Genomic DNA, 19,042 nt, shown 5'->3' on the forward strand with positions numbered 1-19,042 from the left:
TCCTCTCAGTACACTGTATCTAAATAAGTCATATAAAGGTGTAATTTTTAGTATCCGTTAATTAGCTATCCTGTAGAATATAGTTACTCATAAGCCCATCAGCTTCTAATAAATGCTAAGTTTAGCTAGCACACAGGTTTTGACCCGTACATATTTCTGTGCATTTACTTATATAAAACTGCAGGCTATGCCCACTTCAGGCTTTATTATATAAGTCTCAGCATCAGACCAATATTTAACCAGCTTCCCCCTTTTTTTTCTCCTTAGCAAATTTTTAATGACTTATATGTTCACTAGACAATAGATATATTACTTTGCACTGTTAAAGCTACTTTTTTGTTTTGAGTTGAGGCATCATAGACTGTTCTGCTCTTAATGACCAGTCAATATTCATAGTTATCCATTTGTAAGTTTGATTTGTTCTAATTCACTACAATCGGCCACAGTTTGAGGCACACTGCAATGGCTTATTCTGTATTCAATGACTAGTTGATATGCAAATCATCCCTAGCTGCAAATGGGTCATACCCTAATATTTCTTATATCCAGTAAAGGCAAGGCCTATCACCGTATGAGGGACATAGTAACGACATCAGCCCATATAACTCTTGGGGGTTTGCACAGGCACAGATATCTGCTTGGGTACATTTTAGGTCCTCTTACTCACTAGATACTAAGCTTGATAGTTCGCCACAGTTTAGTTACCCTCAAGGCTATGTACATCTCAGCAAAGTATTATGTGTTAATGCTATAACTTTATAAACTACATTACATATAGGATTTTTCTACTAAAACAGCTAACCTCCCTAGTTACCTATTATTCTTTTCCAGGCTTATACCGATACATAAGATCAGTAAGAAGGCAGAAGAGCTCAGTACTTCTCAGCACACTGTATCTAAAATAGTCATATAAAGGTGTAATTTCTAGAATCCGCTACCCATCACATTTTAATTTAGCACTATAGAAAAATAAGCGATACAATTCGAGGTCATAACTGTGAGATCCAAGAGTGGTCTCTCTATTTCATTTTACCTAACCGTACTTTCAGATATGTTCCCTTGTTTTAGGTCCAAGAGTGACCTTCTGTGTTGGCCAGGGAAGGTTCCCTTTTGTATAGGCACTACTTTTTACTTTTGATGTCCCTAATTGTGTATTATTTCAATACCGAACTGTATGGATGGTTTATCACAGTGTTGTTAAACTGAGCTGGATTGCATATGTTACCTTGAATACTCTGTAGCAACTAACTGTATGACATCTATTCTTTTTGTATACTTATACTGTTTGTAAGCCTATTTTGAGTACCTCAATAAAAATATTTAAAAAAAAAATATATATATATATAAATGTCTCTCCAGAACAATAAAGCTTCTAGATTCAAATTCTATAATACAAATAGATATATATTTATTGAATAAAAGATTCTTATATATGAGATCAAAAAATGAAGATCTATTCACATGTGGTGATCAGTTGACAATTTAAAACATATGATAAAATACAATAGTACAATATTAAAAACACCGGTGTTTGTTTCATAAACAAAAAGCTATAAAAACTTAAATTGAGATAGTATAAGCAAGCAGGTATACTCAGAAGATAAAACCAAAATATAAACAGAGGGGACTCATGTACCTCTAAGCGTATGACTAGCAAAAAACATATATAAATGCATAAATGAGTATATGAACCATGTGTCTGGTATCCGTTAAATTAGCGTCATATGTCATATACATATTACAATGTTCGTGCAAATTACAATACCTGGGACAAACGAGCAGAAGTCTCAGAGAGCGAATTAGAGAACACATTTGGTGCATAGAACAGGGCAAGATTGTATGTACATTTCAAGGAACATCATAATAGCAATCCAAAAGAACTAAAATATTGGGGCATTAAATTAGTAAGAGAAAACAATAGAGGAGGGAACATGGAGAAGAAGTTACTCCATAAAGAAGCTGAAATTATCTTTAGAATGGGGACCTTATTCCCTAAGGGACTAAATAGTGAACTAGACCTTAATTCTATAATATAGACTTACAATATAGTCAATGCTTCCTTGAATGTAATATAATACGCTATACGAATACAACCCTCCATAAGCAAGTTACAAACACATAATAAAATTAATATCAAGGTAAAGAATATAGTAGTAGATGTGGTGACCATAGGTGGCAGTAATATAAAAACAAGAGACATTTACTATAGGTGACCACGGATGTTAATAAAATAATATACATTTCCTATAAATGTTTCTACATAAAAATATCTTTAACTATTAAAGAATTGCGTATTATAAGCACTTCTATTATTTTTTCTGCAACCCTGGATAAATAACACTTATGTATGAGATAGCGAAATACCCCACTACACATGTATAACAAAAATACAGAATAGTATAAGTATACTCTATATATAATATATATCTGATTTAGAATCCCAAAGATTAGCTAACTAAACATTTACATATTCACACCAACTTTATAAATTAATTGTATAATTTTTTCGGAATATATATATATATTATTATTATTATAATATTTTAATTACATATCTCTATAGCAAGTTTCCATATATCAAGTTGAACGAGGCATAAAAAAAAGAAAGTATAGTATCTGTAAATATGAACTCGAAATATATGAAATAAGTATTACTGTTTATGTGATGTCTCATATGGCGAAAATGAATCAGGATTTGAATAAGAAATATAATTGTTTTAAGAAAACCTTTCACAAAGGACAGCGGAAGAACTAAGATCACAGAGAACTCTAAATGAATTAATAAGAAACAGAAACACTAAGGGTTAAGCTGAAGAGATGGAACATGGGAGATTCAGATAAAAAGGCAACAGGTGGTTCAATCAGGTATCTTGAGAAAGGCAGAACGCCGAAACGCGTAGAAACCTGATCACTTGAAATTAAGAAGTGAGCCAAAACAACTCAGCTCCAGAGGAGAACTTTGTCAGCTGTGACAACAGCGAGGAGACCGGTGAAATTAAAGACCGAGTCTGGGTTATACACTCACAAAGACAGAAGCAAGTTGTGACCGGAGCTCACGAAACTACCATCAAGGCCCGTTACTGGGTAAACAACAAATTTAAGGGAACAACTACCAACACCGCTGGTAAACGGAGGCTAAGGGACTTAGTACTCCACCGGCTTTTTCTGCATAGCAGAAGGAAGAAATCAACAGTGCACTGTTTGAAGGAAGGTATCCACACACCCAGCAAAAAACCGTATGTAATGGTTAAATAACAGAGATGCTGAAATCTAAGAACTAACACTACAGCTACATATTATTGGCTACATTTTGCCACACTTGTTTCAATATACATTTGCTTCAATATATATTTTTTGACGGAAGGATAGCCACCCCATGTTTGCCAGAACATTAAGCAATAAGGAACTGTATAATATTTGCTTAACCCTTAAATATCTGTGAAGTACATATATATATATATATACGCTAATTTAACGGATACCAGACACATGGTTCATATACTCATTTATGCATTTATATATGTTTTTTGCTAGTCATACGCTTAGAGGTACATGAGTCCCCTCTGTTTATATTTTGGTTTTATCTTCTGAGTATACCTGCTTGCTTATACTATCTCAATTTAAGTTTTTATAGCTTTTTGTTTATGAAACAAACACCGGTGTTTTTAATATTGTACTATTGTATTTTATCATATGTTTTAAATTGTCAACTGATCACCACATGTGAATAGATCGTCATTTTTTGATCTCATATATAAGAATCTTTTATTCAATAAATATATATCTATTTGTATTATAGAATTTGAATCTAGAAGCTTTATTGTTCTGGAGAGACATCATTTATCTTTTAAATTTCAACACAGCCTATGTATGGTGAGAACATTATCAGACACACAGGGAACCTGATACACATTTACACCATTATTAGTCAGAACAGCATTAACTTGCGCCACCTATTTTGTTGATCTAATTGTACACAAAACCGTTGGGATAGTTCTGCCTGACTGAATAGGCAATCACTATCATATATTGTCCTCACCAGATTGGCATACCAAGTCCTGCAAGGCCACGCAGGAGCGATTAGAATCACTGAAGCCCTCTCCTGTTTGATCCGTGCAATCACTCGGGGAAGGAGAGCAAACAGTGAAACACATAAGCTAGGTTGAACGACCAAGGCACTGCCAAGGCATCTATTAGTTCGGCCTGAGGATCCCTGGACCCGTATCTGGGGAGCTTGGCATTCCAACGAGATGCCATCAGATCCAATTCCGGTCTGCCCCACCTGAGAATCAGGTTGGCAAATACCTCCGGATGGAGTTCCCATTCCCCAGGATGAAAATTCTGTCTGCTCAAAAAATCCGCTTCCCAGTTGTCCACTCCTGGGATGTAGATTGCTGACAGATAACAAGAGTGAGCCACCGCCCACCGAATTATCTTGGACACTTCTGTCATCGCTAAGGAACTCCTTGTTCCTCCCTGATGATTGATGTAAGCCACAGTCGTAATGTTGTCCGACTGAAACCGGATGAACTTGGCCGAAGCCAACTGAGGCCAAGCCTGAAGCACATTGAATATCGCTCTCAATTCCAGAATATTGATTGGAAGTAGAGGCTCCGACCAAGTCCACACCCTGAGCCTTCCGGGAATTCCCGACTGTACCCCATCCAAGTAGACTGGCATCAGTTGTCACTATCATCCATGAGGGTCTGCGGAAGCACGTCCCTTGGGACAGATGATCCTGTGACAACCACCAAAGAAGAGAGTCTCTTGTCTCTTGATCCAGATCTATCTGAGGAGATACATTTGCATAATCTCCATTCCACTGTCTGAGCATGCTCAGTTGTAGAGGTCTGAGATGAAAACGAGCAAACGGAATGATGTCCATTGCCGCCACCATCAATCCAATTACCTCCATGCACTGAGCCACTGATGGCCGAGGATTGGACTGAAGGGCTCGGCATGTATTCAGAATCTTTAACTTTCTGACTTCCGTCAATAAGATTTTCATGGATATAGAGTCTATTAGAGTTCCCAGGAAAGGAATCCTTCTCTGTGGAATTATTTAACTCTTTTCTAGATTCACCTTCCACCCATGAGTCCTTAGAAAGGACAGAACCATGTCGGTATGAGACTTTGTCAGTTGATAAGACGCCTGGATCAGAATATCATCCAGATAAGGCGCCACCGCAATGCCCCGCGGTCTGAGAACCACCAGCAGAGACCCTAGAACCTTCGTGAAGATCCTGGGTACCATGGCCAGACCGAATTGTAGAGCCACAAACTGAAAATGTTTGTCCAGGAAAGCAAATCTCAGGAACTGGTGATGATCTTTGTGGATAGGAATGTGAAAGTATGCATCATTTAAGTCCATGATAGTCATATATTGACCATCCTGTATCAATGGAAGAATTGTCCGAATAGTCTCCATCTTGAAGGATGGAACTCTAAGAAACGTGTTTAGACTCTTGAGATCTAAAATGGGTCGAAACGTTCCCTCTTTCTTGGGAACCACAAAAAGATTTGAGTAAAACCCTTGCCCCTGTTCCTGTATTGGAACGGGACAAATTACTCCCATAGTGGAGAGGTCTTTTACACAACGTAAGAACGCCTCTCTTTTTATCTGGTCTACAGACAATCGTGAAAGAAGGAACCTTCCCCTTGGGAAGTAATGTCTGAACTCCAGCTGATACCCTTGAGACACGATTTCCAGTGTCCAGGGATCCTGAACATCTCTTATCCAAGTCTTGGCAAAGAGAAAGTCTGCCCCCTACTAGATCCGGTCCTGGATCGGGGGCCGCCCCTTCATGCTGTCTTGGGAGCAGCAGCGGGCTTCTTGGGTTGTTTACCCTTGTTCCAAGCCTGGTTGGGTCTCCAGACGGGTTTGGCTTGTGCAAAATTCCCTTCCTGTTTAATGGAACAGGAAGAGGGCACTCCCTTGAAATTTCGAAAGGAACAAAAATTACTGTCTGCCCCTCTGCTTAGATGTTTTATCCTGAGGTAGAAGGTGACCCTTACCTCCCGTAATGTCAGAAATGATCTCTTTCAAGTCAGGCCCGAATAAGGTCTTACCATTGAAAGGAATAGCCAAAAGTTTCTATTTAGAGGACACATCCGCAGACCAAGATTTTAACCATAAGGCTCTGCATGCTAAAATGGCAAATCTTGCATTCTTAGCCGCCAATTTGGTGATCTGGAAAGCGGCATCCGTAACAAAAGAATTCGCCAGCTTAAGGGCCTTTATTCTATCCAGAATTTCCTCTAAGGAAGTCTCAGTCTTAAGAGACTCTTCTAAGGCATCAAACCAAAAGGCAACCACAGTTGTGACCGGTACAATGCAGGCCGTCGGTTGTACTAGAAACCCTTGATGAATAAATAGCTTTTTTAGAAGACCCTCCAGCTTTTTGTCCATAGGGTCTTTGAAAGCACAACTGTCCTCAATAGGGATAGTTGTACGCTTAGCCAGGGTAGATATAGCTCCCTCCACCTTAGGGACCGTCTGCCAAGAATCCTGAACAGTGTCAGCTATAGGGTACATTTTCTTAAAGGTAGGGGAAGCTGAATACAGAATACCCGGTCTTTCCCATTCCCGTGTAATAATTTCCGAAATTCTCTTAGGAACCGGAAAAACATCAGAGTAAGAAGGGACCTCTAAGTATTTGTTCATCTTAGAGTTTCTCTGATGGCACCACAATAGAGTCACAGTCGCCCAGAGTCAGCAAAACCTCCCGCAACAACAGACGGAAGTGTTCAAGCTTAAATTTAAAGGACATCATGTCCGAATCTGCCTGGGGCAATGTACTTCCTGAGTCAGACAATTCCCCTTCAGATAGAGTCTCCCTACCTCCCACTTCAGAGCCCTGGGTGTGTATGTCGGAGATCGCCATCAAAGAGTCAGAAGTCGTCTGGACCACCTGGTCCTCTCTTCTACCACGTTTGCCTTGCAACACTGGTAACTTAGACAAAACCTATGTAAGAGTGGATGACATAACTGCCGCCATATCCTATAGGGTAAATGAGGTGGACGCAGTTGATGGCGCCTGAGCGGGTGTTAAAGGCTGTGACGCTTGGGGAGAAATTATCGGCATACCCTGAGTCTAATCAAGCTGAGAAGCATTATTAGATATGTTTTCTTTAAAGAAAATCTGATCTTTAAACTTTAAAGCCCTCTCAAATACATGAGGGACAAAATTCGATAGGTTACAATAGCCCTTCTTTATTGCTATGACTAAAAATAGCCCCTGCACCAAGCCACAGCTCTGCTGTGGCGCCTACCTCACTCAACCAACAAAGAGGCCCTCCGAGAACTGCTGCCTAGGTCCGCTTGCGATCTTGATCAGATGAGGCCAAGCGGACATAGGAAACACCAGAGCTTCAAATACAACGGCTGCCCAAGTCCTCCGTGTACTATCGGAAGCCTGAAAAAGCAAGTGCGCAACTAATCGCACAAACTTAAGCCCCGCCCTTCGTGGGCGGTATAGGAAAAACCCATAGAAAATAACCGCGTGGGCAATATTAATGTCGGGTAGACCCGACTGTAATACCAATGTGTCCCCTCAAAAACTGTGCCACAATTAATGTAAGCCACGGTGTAATAACTCCCCAAACAGACACAGAGCCTATTCTTTCCAATCCCCCAGCGTCAGCCTGCAGATAAAAAGTCACCGGTTCTGTCTTAATAAAACCGGGTCATATATACACCACTCACTGCAATACACATAAGTAATATAAGAGGGAAATTTGTTGCAAAACAACTAAACACTCTTGTAAGTTGATAACCCGTTTTGTGTTGTAGCAAGTAACGTCCAGTCTGTTCTGAGCTACACTGTCTCCCCAGAAACAAAAAGACTGTACATACCGCAGTGTTGATCACAATGTGAACCTGTCCCACACGAAGAAGAGGTCTCTTGTCATCACCTCCTGTAGTTCTGTGGGGACAAACAGGGCCTTATGAATTATCTGATAAGACCATCAGCAGGGCAGCACCAGCATGGGGAGTGATCAGAGAATATAGAATCTCCTCAGTTCCCATTGTTAAAACACCTGATGCTCTCCCCTGAGATAAATAGTACTCACTGGCACCATTTAAAAACAATAAAATCTTGATTGAAGAATCTAAACACCTCACTTTACCTCTTCCTACACTAACACAGGCAAAGGGAGGAGCTATATATACAGCTCTGCTGTGGTGCTCTTTGCCTCCTCCTGCTGACCAGGAATTGATATCCCATAAGTAAGGATGAAATCCGTGGACTTGTCATATATTGTAAAAGAAAAAGGATTAGTTGCATCTTTAAAATAAAAGGTGGATTCAGGAATTACTGTCATATACTATAAACTTTACAACACTTTATAAATAAATTATTGTTCATTTTGGTTTGGATTTGTGTGCCTTAAGCTGACCTACACTGTCACATTGAATTCCAAATTAATAAACAGACACAAATATGTAGCAGAGATTGTTGGGATGGCTCAAACTACCTTGTGGCTTTGAAGTCCATATTTTTGATATTAATATCACTGATCATCCTGATTTGCCTTGTAATATACCTACGTACCAAGTAACTGTACTAAAATGATTTAAATAGTCATTTTGTTAGCACAAATTACAAGGTTTTGCAAATATAGATCTGATCCTACTCTAATTGGTTGTATCCAATTAGGGATAGATGTAAATTTTACTATGACCTAAACAATCACTGTGTAAAATATTGTAGGCAGAGAAAATGGCACCATATGTTCATATGACCGATTGCCTTACTGAAAATTCTATATTATTGATTTGAGATAATGTGTGATGCCTTCAGCTGAGAGCTGCAACATCCTATGATAATGGTTTAGTCAAAAAACTTAAAACCTTTAGTATCTATGCACTTATGAGCAGAACGGTCATTTTAAAGCAGTCAATATCCATAAGGTATTTAATCCAAAAGTCTAAGAGCTGTATGGAACCCGATGTGTAACCACAGCTAGACAAGACTGTCTGCATTTCATAGCCTATGATTAAACACTGAAAGCAGAGTGGAATGCATCAAAATAATTGTAACTCTCACCACCTATTATTAATGATTCATTAGCTGAGAGGTGCAGAAATTAATACTTTCAAGATAGAAATCACTATTAAACATTAAGGTGCATAAGCTACAACAAAATACATGGTTTGCTAATAAATAACAAACAAAAACCACACACACATACAATATATATATATATATATATATATATATATATATATATATATATATATATATATATATGTATGTATATGTGTATGTGTGTATATATACATACATATACATAATATTTTAGAAACATTTTTCATATAGAAAAATAAACCTAAAAAGAACAAATTTCACATACATTTTATACACTGCAGCTGGCATAAGTCATTGAGGGAAACTTTAAATAAAATTTGAAAAAAACAAAAACCCTTACCCTTTGTAAAGTGACCGTATACTGCTCCCACACAGTGTCTTCCATCCCAAATCCCTGCAAATAAAGATAGACATTGTAAAATGTACAAGGCTTTAACACACATCACTTTCTAAACTCAAGTTAATACAGACAAAGTATTCAGTTTAATAAAAGACAGACATTCTCATTTTCATAACAACTTGATTTTGAGTAGCTTAAAGGGGCATGAAAATCAGAATGAAACTTATGATCCATATAGAGCATGTAGTTTTAACATACTTTTCAATTTTTTTTTCTATTAAAGGGACAGTCTACACCAGAATTTTTATCGTTTAAAAAGACAGATAATCCCTTTATTGCCCATTCCCTAGTTTTGCATAATCAACAGTTATATTAATACACTTTTTACCTCTGTGATTACCTTGTATCTAAGCCTCTGCAAACTGCCCCCTTATTTCAGTTCTTTTGACAGACTTGCATTTTAGTCAATCAGAACTGGCTCTCTGGAACTCCACGTGCATGAGCGCAGTGTTATCCATATGACACACATGAACTAACACCCTCTAGTGGTGAAAAATTGTCAAAATGCCCTGAGAGAAGAGGCAGCCTTCAAGGGCTTAGAAATTAGCATATGAACCTCCTAGGTTCAGCTTTCAACTAAGAATACCAAGAGAACAAAGCAAAATTGGTGATAAAAGTAAATTGGAAAATTGTTTAAAATTGCATTCTCTATCTGAATCATGAAAGTTTATTTTGGACTAGACTGTAGCTTTAACAAATGTATACCCAGGTAGGCTCTGAAGCAGCAATGCACTATTGAAAGCAATATGGTGATTGGTGGTTACGCACGTATGCCTTTTGCCATGTGATGTGACAAGGTATTTTCAATAGGGGGAGAGAGATTTGGAAGGAGATGATCTAAAGCAGAACAATCCAATATGGGAGTATGGATCTGGGCTACAGACTTGAGCCAGAACAATTGAGGGCTTGTATATAAGAACTATTTAATGTGCACTGTGATGTGGATAGGTGAGGTGGGAATTCATTTTTAAAAGATCGCTACCAGCATTGCTGAGCACCCTCAATGTTGTCCTTGAGAAAACAGAGCAAATGAAGGGATTTGCATAGATGACCAGCACAACATGACTAATCAGGTTTCACAGCAGAGAAGAGGCGGGACAGGAGTCATGTGGGTAAAAATGCTGCCAGTACAAGAGAATGTTGCAGCAGTCAAACCTTGAAAGCGATGAGAGAGTGTAAGAGTGTGTGCCATAAGAGTTAAAGGAACATGAAACAAAAATATATATATATTATATTTCAGATAGAGCATGCATTACAATTAGCTTTATTCTCTTGGTATCCTATGTTGAAAAGCATACCTAGATAGGCTCAAGGGGCTATTTCTTTTATCCAATTTGCTTTATTCTCTTGGTAGTCTTTATTGAAGGAGCAGCAATGCACTACTGGGAATTAAGTGATGAACACATTGGTCATTGAGGAAGTCAGTTTGTGCTAACAAAACGCGTTTGACCATGTTTTGCGCTGCTTGTTTTTAACCTCTTAAGGACATATGACAGAATTTTCCCGTTAGAAAACAATTGAGCAAACTGAAAGCTGTGTCCTTAAAGGGTTAACCAGTGTATTTTCTTTATGTGATCAAATAAAGACTCTGCTACAAAAAGGCAATGCACAGGGTAACTATAGAAATATGCAGTGTGCGTTTGGGTTGCTGGACTTTCTACCACAGATAAGTGTTTCATACAATTGTTATAATTGAGAACGTTTACATTTTTTTGGTATATTAATTATTGTGCATTTTAGATTTTAACAAAGTGACTCCAGTAAAATAAATCTAGAATCCTCTACATATTAAAAGCAAGCTTAGAGTACAAATCACAAACGTAGCCAGTATCCCCCTACTGTTACAGATACTCATTCCTTTTTAGTGGCTGCCTCTTTTCATTACAACAGAGTGTGGTACAGAAAGAGAGCTAATTAACTGGACAGTGCAGTATATGTATCTGGATAGAATAGATTAGCCAGTTACTTGCATATGACAGGCTTTTATTCTTTAAAATTACCTCAGACTGAAGCACATATTAACTCATTTTGCCAACCAAACGGAATTAAAAACACATGAGTGTTTATAGTTTCCATTGTTATTGTTTTAATAATTGTGTATTGCAAAATGCTTCTAATAAATTTTGTTTTCTAATGACAGCTTTTACTGTGGATGCATCATACAGAGCATTAATCTGTTTGCTACGTGCAGCTACAGTTTTCGACCTGCCCAGAAAACTAGCAGAGACTCATTCCGCCGGCTGTGTCAGCAGGTGCACGTGACATTTGCAGGTATCCTCTATATGTTTTATACTCAGTACAAGTTATAGCTCAAGCAGGTATATGAAACAGGGATAACAAAAATAATATTTTTTTTTTTACTATTTTGTCTCTTTAAATTTAAAGTATATGAGTTTTAGAGGCTGTTAATGATCATCTTATTTCCAATTGGGAACCAAAATAAAATTAGCTGCTCTACATATCAAGTATCTACTAGCAACCACTGTGGAGCATGCATGGTTCTTAAATACACATAATGCACATCAGCATCTTTATAAAAAGTGGGAGAACTACAGTTTTCCAGTTTAAATTGCAGGGAAAGCAGGCAAAATAAATACTCGGTGTGCATTCAAAAGTTGTTTCATTGTGCATAATGAAACATTTTATGGGGAATTCAATTGGGAGTTTACTGTCCCTTACTTTATGAGCATTCATGCAATAACAAAATGATCTAATGAATTAGAGCTAGGGTGGCCAACTTCCTAAAGCATGGGGACTACAGGACAATATTTTAGAAGCCTTAAGGGCTGTGTATAAATGTCTAATTATTAAAAAACACAAATAATAATAATACACATTTCCATGTTCAGTGGCACAGGGGATTTAGGTAAGGTTGTGGAGTACCCTTATTTTCCCTTTTTCCCTTTAGAGAGCTCTTGAGTTTTGGGCACCCAAAGCACTTAGTTTTTGTGGCCCCAGGAAAAAGCAGAAATAAAAATTATGGCACACATTGTTACTTCTGCTTTTTCCCTGGGGCCGCATAAATTAGTGCAGAGGGCCGTATGAGGCGCTTGGGCTGCCAGTTGGCCATACCTAAATTAGAGGAATATATATATATATATTGCAATATACTATCATTGTTTATTTTGTCCCCTTATCCTGTAATTCCATCCTGAAATTGTGAGCTTTTCAGTTCCTGTTAGAAATGGAAGCGCAGAACGCAGTTTTATTCCACACAGTCATTGTCTGCACACTCAAATGACCTATTTATAACTGTTTCTAATTGGCCACAGCAGAGAAGGTAACCTAAGTTACAACATGGCAGCTCCCATTGTTTTATAGACAATAAAACTTTACACTAATTTTGTCACTAAACTAATGAAACTTTAAAAAATACATCAACATGTTATTCTCAGACTAATCTTTTCTTTGAATGCATCTATTCTACACTACTGGGCGCTAGCTGCTGATTGGTGGCTACACACATTTGTCTCTCGTCATTGGTTCACCAGATATTTTCAGTTAGCTCCCAGCAGTGCATTGCGGTTCTGGATCTGATTTTAACTATTCATTTAATCTTTTTGGAGGCATTATACGCACAGTTATATGCAAGCAAAAATACAATAATAAAATGCTCTAACATGTTGAACATTTCCTTTTTGCACTTTCATATCACTTTAATCACGGTCAAAAACAAAACACCACATAACTTTTTTTCCCGATTTTAACCACTGTTGTATAATGCTATATATACTTAAAAAAACATGCAAAATATTTTCAACTTGTTGCCATGGGGAAGCGCTAGTACTACTAATTTTTTTACAGGAGTTATACAAATCATACATTTATTTTACCTGAGGGGGCAAAAATCTACTTTGAAGAGGTTATCACTATATTACTAAAGGACACATAAAATGTATGGTATTCCTGACAAGTTCTATACATTATCACTATATCACTAAAGGACACATAAAATGTATGGTATTCCTGACAAGTTATATACATTATCACTATATTACTAAAGGACACATAAAATGTATGGTATCCTGACCAGTTCTATACATTATCACTATATTACTAAAGGACACATAAAATGTATGGTATCCTGACCAGTTCTATACATTATCACTATATTACTAAAGGACACATAAAATGTATGGTATCCTGACCAGTTCTATACATTATCACTATATTACTAAAGGACACATAAAATGTATGGTATCCTGACCAGTTCTATACATTATCACTATATTACTAAAGGACACGTAAAAAGTGTAGTATTCTGACAAGTTCTATACATCAGTGTTTTTCAACCAGTGTGCCGTGGCACACTAGTGTGCCGTGAGAGATCCTCAGGTGTGCCACGGCAGACTGACAACAGTGTGACATATTTTTTTAACTTTGCTTGTTTTTTACTCCCAGTGCAGGGGTAGTTTGTAGGAGGCATGGCATAACAGCACAATACATACAGTATGTGTGTGTGTGTTTGTATGTGTATATATATATATATATATATGCTGTATTAGGCTACAATGTGTGATTTTTTTAGAATTTTTGGATGGTGGTGTGCCACAGGATTTTTTAATGTAAAAAAGTGTGCCACGGCAAAAAAAAGGTTAAAAATCACTGCTATACATTATCACTATATTACTAAAGGACACATAAAATGTATGGTATTCCTGACCAGTTCTATACATTATCACTATATTACTAAAGGACACATAAAATGTATGGTATCCTGACCAGTTCTATACATTATCACTATATTACTAAAGGACACGTAAAAAGTGTAGTATTCTGACAAATTCTATACATTATCACTATATTACTAAAGGACACGTAAAAAGTGTAGTATTCTGACAAGTTCTATACATCTGCAAACTGTTAAACTGAAAAGAGGTTTATGGAAAATGGAATTGTAGGGGTAACCAAACTCCCAGACATATGCTGCTATTGGATAAATGTTCTACAGGGGGAAAAAAAATATATATATAGTGGCAAACATTTGACGCAGTGTTAAAAGACTTGTGTAATCATTAAGCAAATAGGCATTAGTGGCTGACAGACACGAACTGGAATATTTGCAGGTAGAGGCATTTATTTCTGGCTCATTAAGTTAGTGTCAGTTAGGGAGTTTTTTATTTTAATCATTCTAACTGTGCATACACAAGCATTCTTTAAAAGGAAGGAGTATTTAAACATAGCCTGCATTTGCCAAAACAGAATACCCTTATATCTTGGATAATGTTACATGAAAATATATATTTCCAAATTCCTGGGATGCATGCCCTTGTAATCCACTCCAAAGCTACGTGGGTAGAAATAAAGCAGCTGCACTACAAATCAGATTAAACAGGCAGATTTATTTATGGAAATAAGAGGCAGTTTAATTTAAAAAAAAAAAAAAAAAAATACTGTTCATGCTTGATTAAAGGATTACAGGTTAATACATCTTTAATTACATTGTTATTATATGAATGGGTCGCCTTTTTGTATTTATTTCATACCTATCCTGAAAAAATAAAAATACACACAATTGCCATATTATTTTGCAATATCAACAATAGTGAAACAAACATTATGCTATTAATAGGGGTTAAACAATAATTAGTGAAGGCAGAGAAAATGTAAAGGGGCCTGTCAGCCATTTGCCTACATCTCCCCTCACTGGCTCATGGGCTTTTACTGCAACCAGACCACTCCTATAGTCCCCAAGACTATCCTGTACTATAATGTACAGTGCCAAACAACAAATGCATGATAAAAAGACAATGCAATAACCCCCCTTTTTTTAAAATATATTTGTATTCTGTTTCAAAAATGTACATAAAGGGAAAAAAAAAAAAAGATATACACAATGTGCATCATCATAATAAATAAAGAAAAAACATAATTTATGTAAGAACTTACCTGATAAATTAATTTCTTTCATATTGGCAAGAGTCCATGAGCTAGTGACATATGGGATATACAATCCTACCAGGAGGGGCAAAGTTTTCCAAACCTCAAAATGCCTATAAATACACCCCTCACCACACCCACAATTCAGTTTAACGAATAGCCAAGCAGTGGGGTGATAAAGAAAGGAGTAGAAAGCATCAACAAAAGGAAATTTGGAAATAATTGTGCTTTATACAAAAAATCATAACCACCATAAAAAGGGTGGGCCTCATGGACTCTTGCCAATATGAAAGAAATGAATTTATCAGGTAAGTTCTTACATAAATTATGTTTTCTTTCATGTAATTGGCAAGAGTCCATGAGCTAGTGAAATATGGGATATCAATACCCAAGATGTGGAGTCTTCCACTCAAGAGTCACTAGAGAGGGAGGGAATAAAAATAAAAACAGCCATATTCCGCTGAAAAAATTAATCCACAACCCAAAAAAATAAGTTTATTTTCATGTTTGAAAGAAAAAAACAAATCAAAAAGCAGAAGAATCAACTGAAACAGCTGCCTGAAGAACTTTTCTACCAAAAACTGCTTCCGAAGAAGCAAATACATCAAAACGGTAGAATTTAGTAAATGTATGCAAAAAGGACCAAGTTGCCGCTTTGCAAATCTGATCAACTGAAGCTTCATTCTTAAAAGCCTACGAAGTGGAGACTGATCTAGTAGAATGAGCTGTAATTCTCTGAGGCGGGGCCTGACCCGACTCCAAATAAGCTTGATGAACACAAGGAAGGGACAACAATTTCCCTACTAATGTTGTTAGAATTCACAACCTTAGGTAAAAATTGAAAAGAAGTCCGCAAAACTGCCTTATCCTGATGAAAAATCAGAAAAGGAGACTCACAAGAAAGAGCAGATAGCTCAGAAACTCTTCTAGCAGAAGAGTTAGCCAAAAGGAACAACAACACTTTCCAAGAAAGTAGTTTAATGTCCAAAGAATGAATAGGCTCAAATGGAGCCTGTAAAGCCTTCAGAACCAAATTAAGACTCCAAGGAGGAGAAATTGATTTAATGACAGGCTTAATATGAACTAAAGCCTGTACAAAACAGTGTATATCAGGAAGTATAGCAATCTTTCTGTGAAATAAAACAGAAAGAGCGGAGATTTGTCCTTTCAAGGAACTTGCAGACAAACCCTTATCCAAACCATCCTGAAGGAACTGTAAAATTCTAGGAATTCTAAAAGAATGCCAGGAGAATTTATGAGAAGAACACCATGAAATGTAAGTCTTCCAAACTCTATAATAAATCTTTCTAGAGACAGATTTACGAGCTTGTAACATAGTATTAATCACTGAGTCAGAGAAACCTCTATGACTTAGAACCAAGCGTTCAATTTCCATACCTTCAAATTTAATGATTTGAGATCCTGATGGAAAAACGGACCTTGAGATAGTAGGTCCGGCCGTAACGGAAGTGGCCAAGGCGGGCAACTGGACAACCGAACCAGACCCGCATACCAAAACCTGTGTAGCCATGCTGGAGCCACCAGCAACACAAAAGACTGTTCCATGATGATTTTGGAGATAACTCTTGGGAGGAGAACTAGAGGCGGGAAGATGTAAGCAGGTTGATAACACCAAGGAAGTGTCAGGTCATCCACTGCTTCCGCCTGAACATCCCTGGACCTGGACAGGTATCTGGGAAGTTTCTTGTTTAGATGAGAGGCCATGAGATCTCTCTGGAAGACCCCACATCTGAACAATCTGAGAAAACACATCTGGATGGAGAGACCACCCCCCTGGATGTAAAGTCTGGCGGCTGAGATAATCCGCCTCCCAATTGTCTACACCTGGGATATGCACCGCAGAGATTAGACAGGAGCTGGATTCCGCCCAGGCAAGTATCCGAGATACTTCTTTCATAGATTGGGGACTGAGTCCCACCCTGATGATTGACATAAGCCACAGTTGTGATATTGTCTGTCTGAAAACAAATGAACGGTTCTCTCTTTAGCAGAGGCCAGAACTGAAGAGCCCTGAGAATTGCACGTAGTTCTAAAATATTTATTGGTAATCCCGCCTCTTGAGATTTCCAAACCCCTTGTGCTGTCAGAGATCCCCAAACAGCTCCCTAACCTGAAAGACTCGCATCTGTTGTGATCACAGTCCAGGTTGGGCAAACAAAAGAAGCCCCTTGAACCAAACGATGGTGATCTATCCACAATGTCAGAGAGTGTCGTACATTGGGATTCAAGGATATTAATTGTGATATCTTTGTATAATCCCTGCACCATAGATTCAGCATACAAAGATGTAGATCTCTCATGTGAAAACGAGCAAAGGGGATCGCGTCCGATGCTGCAGACATGAGACCTAAAACTTCCATGCACATAGCCACTGAAGGGAACGACTGAGACTGAAGGAGCCGGCATGCTGCGACCAATTTTAAACATCTCTTGTCTGTTAGAGACAGAGTCATGGACACTGAATCTATCTGGAAGCCTAAAAAGGTGGCCCTTGTCTGAGAAATCAAGAAACTTTTTGGTAAATTGATCCTCCAACCATGTTTCCGAAGAAACAACACTAGTTGATTCGTGTGAGATTCTGCAGTATGTAAAGACTGAGCTAGTACCAAGATATCGTCCAAATAAGGAAACACCGCAATACCCTGTTCTCTGATTACAGATAGTAGAGCACCCAGAACCTTTGAAAAGATTCTTGGAGCTGTTGCTAGGCCAAATGGAAGAGCAACAAATTGGTAATGCTTGTCTAGAAAAGAGAATCTCAGAAACTGAAAGTGTTCTGGATGAATCGGAATATGAAGGTATGCATCCTGCAAGTCTATTGTGCACATATAATGTCCTCGCTGAACAAAAGGCAGAATAGTCCTTATATAGTCACCATCTTTAAAGTTGGTACTCTTACATAACGATTCAAAATTTTTAGATCCAGAACTGGTCTGAATACATTTTCTTTCTTTGGTACAATGAATAGGTTTGAATAAAAGCCCAAACCTTGTTCCTGAGGAGGAACTGGCATGATTACCCCTGAAGACTCCAGGTCTGAAACACACTTCAGAAAAGCCTGAGCTTTTACCGGATTTACAGGTATGCGTGAGAGAAAAAATCTTCTCACAGGAGGTCTTATTTTGAATCCTATTCGATACCCTTGAGAGACAATGCTCTGAATCCAATGATTTTGAACAGATTTTATCCAAAAATCCTTGAAAAACCTTAATCTGCCCCCTACCAGCTGAGCTGGCATGAGGGCCGCACCTTCATGCGGATTTAGGGGCTGACTTTGGTTTCCTAAATGGCTTGGATTTATTCCAATTTGAGGAAGGCTTCCAATTGGAAGCAGATTCCTTGGGGGAAGGATTGAGTTTTTGTTCCTTATTCTGACTAAAGGAACGAAAACGATTAGAAGCCTTAGATTTACCCTTAGGTTTTTTATCCTGAGACAAAAAAACTCCTTTTCCCCCAGTGATAGTTGAAATAATAGAATCCAACTGAGAACCAAATAAATTACCTTGGAAAGAAAGAGCTAGTAATCTAGATTTAGATGTCATATCAGCATTCCAGGATTTAAGCCACAAAGCTCTTCTAGCTAAAACAGCTAAAGACATGGATCTAACATCAATTTTGATAATATCAAAAATGGCATCACAAATAAAAT

At 37.7% G+C, this 19,042-nt stretch overlaps 1 protein-coding gene across 1 annotated transcript in view; it reads right to left on the reverse strand.

Moving 5' to 3' along the window:
* The window catches only part of LOC128649318 (tight junction protein ZO-2), a gene marked incomplete in the record, with an annotated part of 134,081 nt that overhangs the window by 82,575 nt on the left and 32,464 nt on the right, over window positions 1-19,042 (reverse strand). The window contains 1 exon segment of the mRNA XM_053702525.1: window positions 9,433-9,486. Within this exon segment, the coding sequence (XP_053558500.1) occupies window positions 9,433-9,486 (54 nt within the window).

This window comes from Bombina bombina, chromosome 2 (genome assembly GCF_027579735.1).
Source record: "Bombina bombina isolate aBomBom1 chromosome 2, aBomBom1.pri, whole genome shotgun sequence".
NCBI classification, from domain to species: Eukaryota; Metazoa; Chordata; class Amphibia; order Anura; family Bombinatoridae; genus Bombina; species Bombina bombina.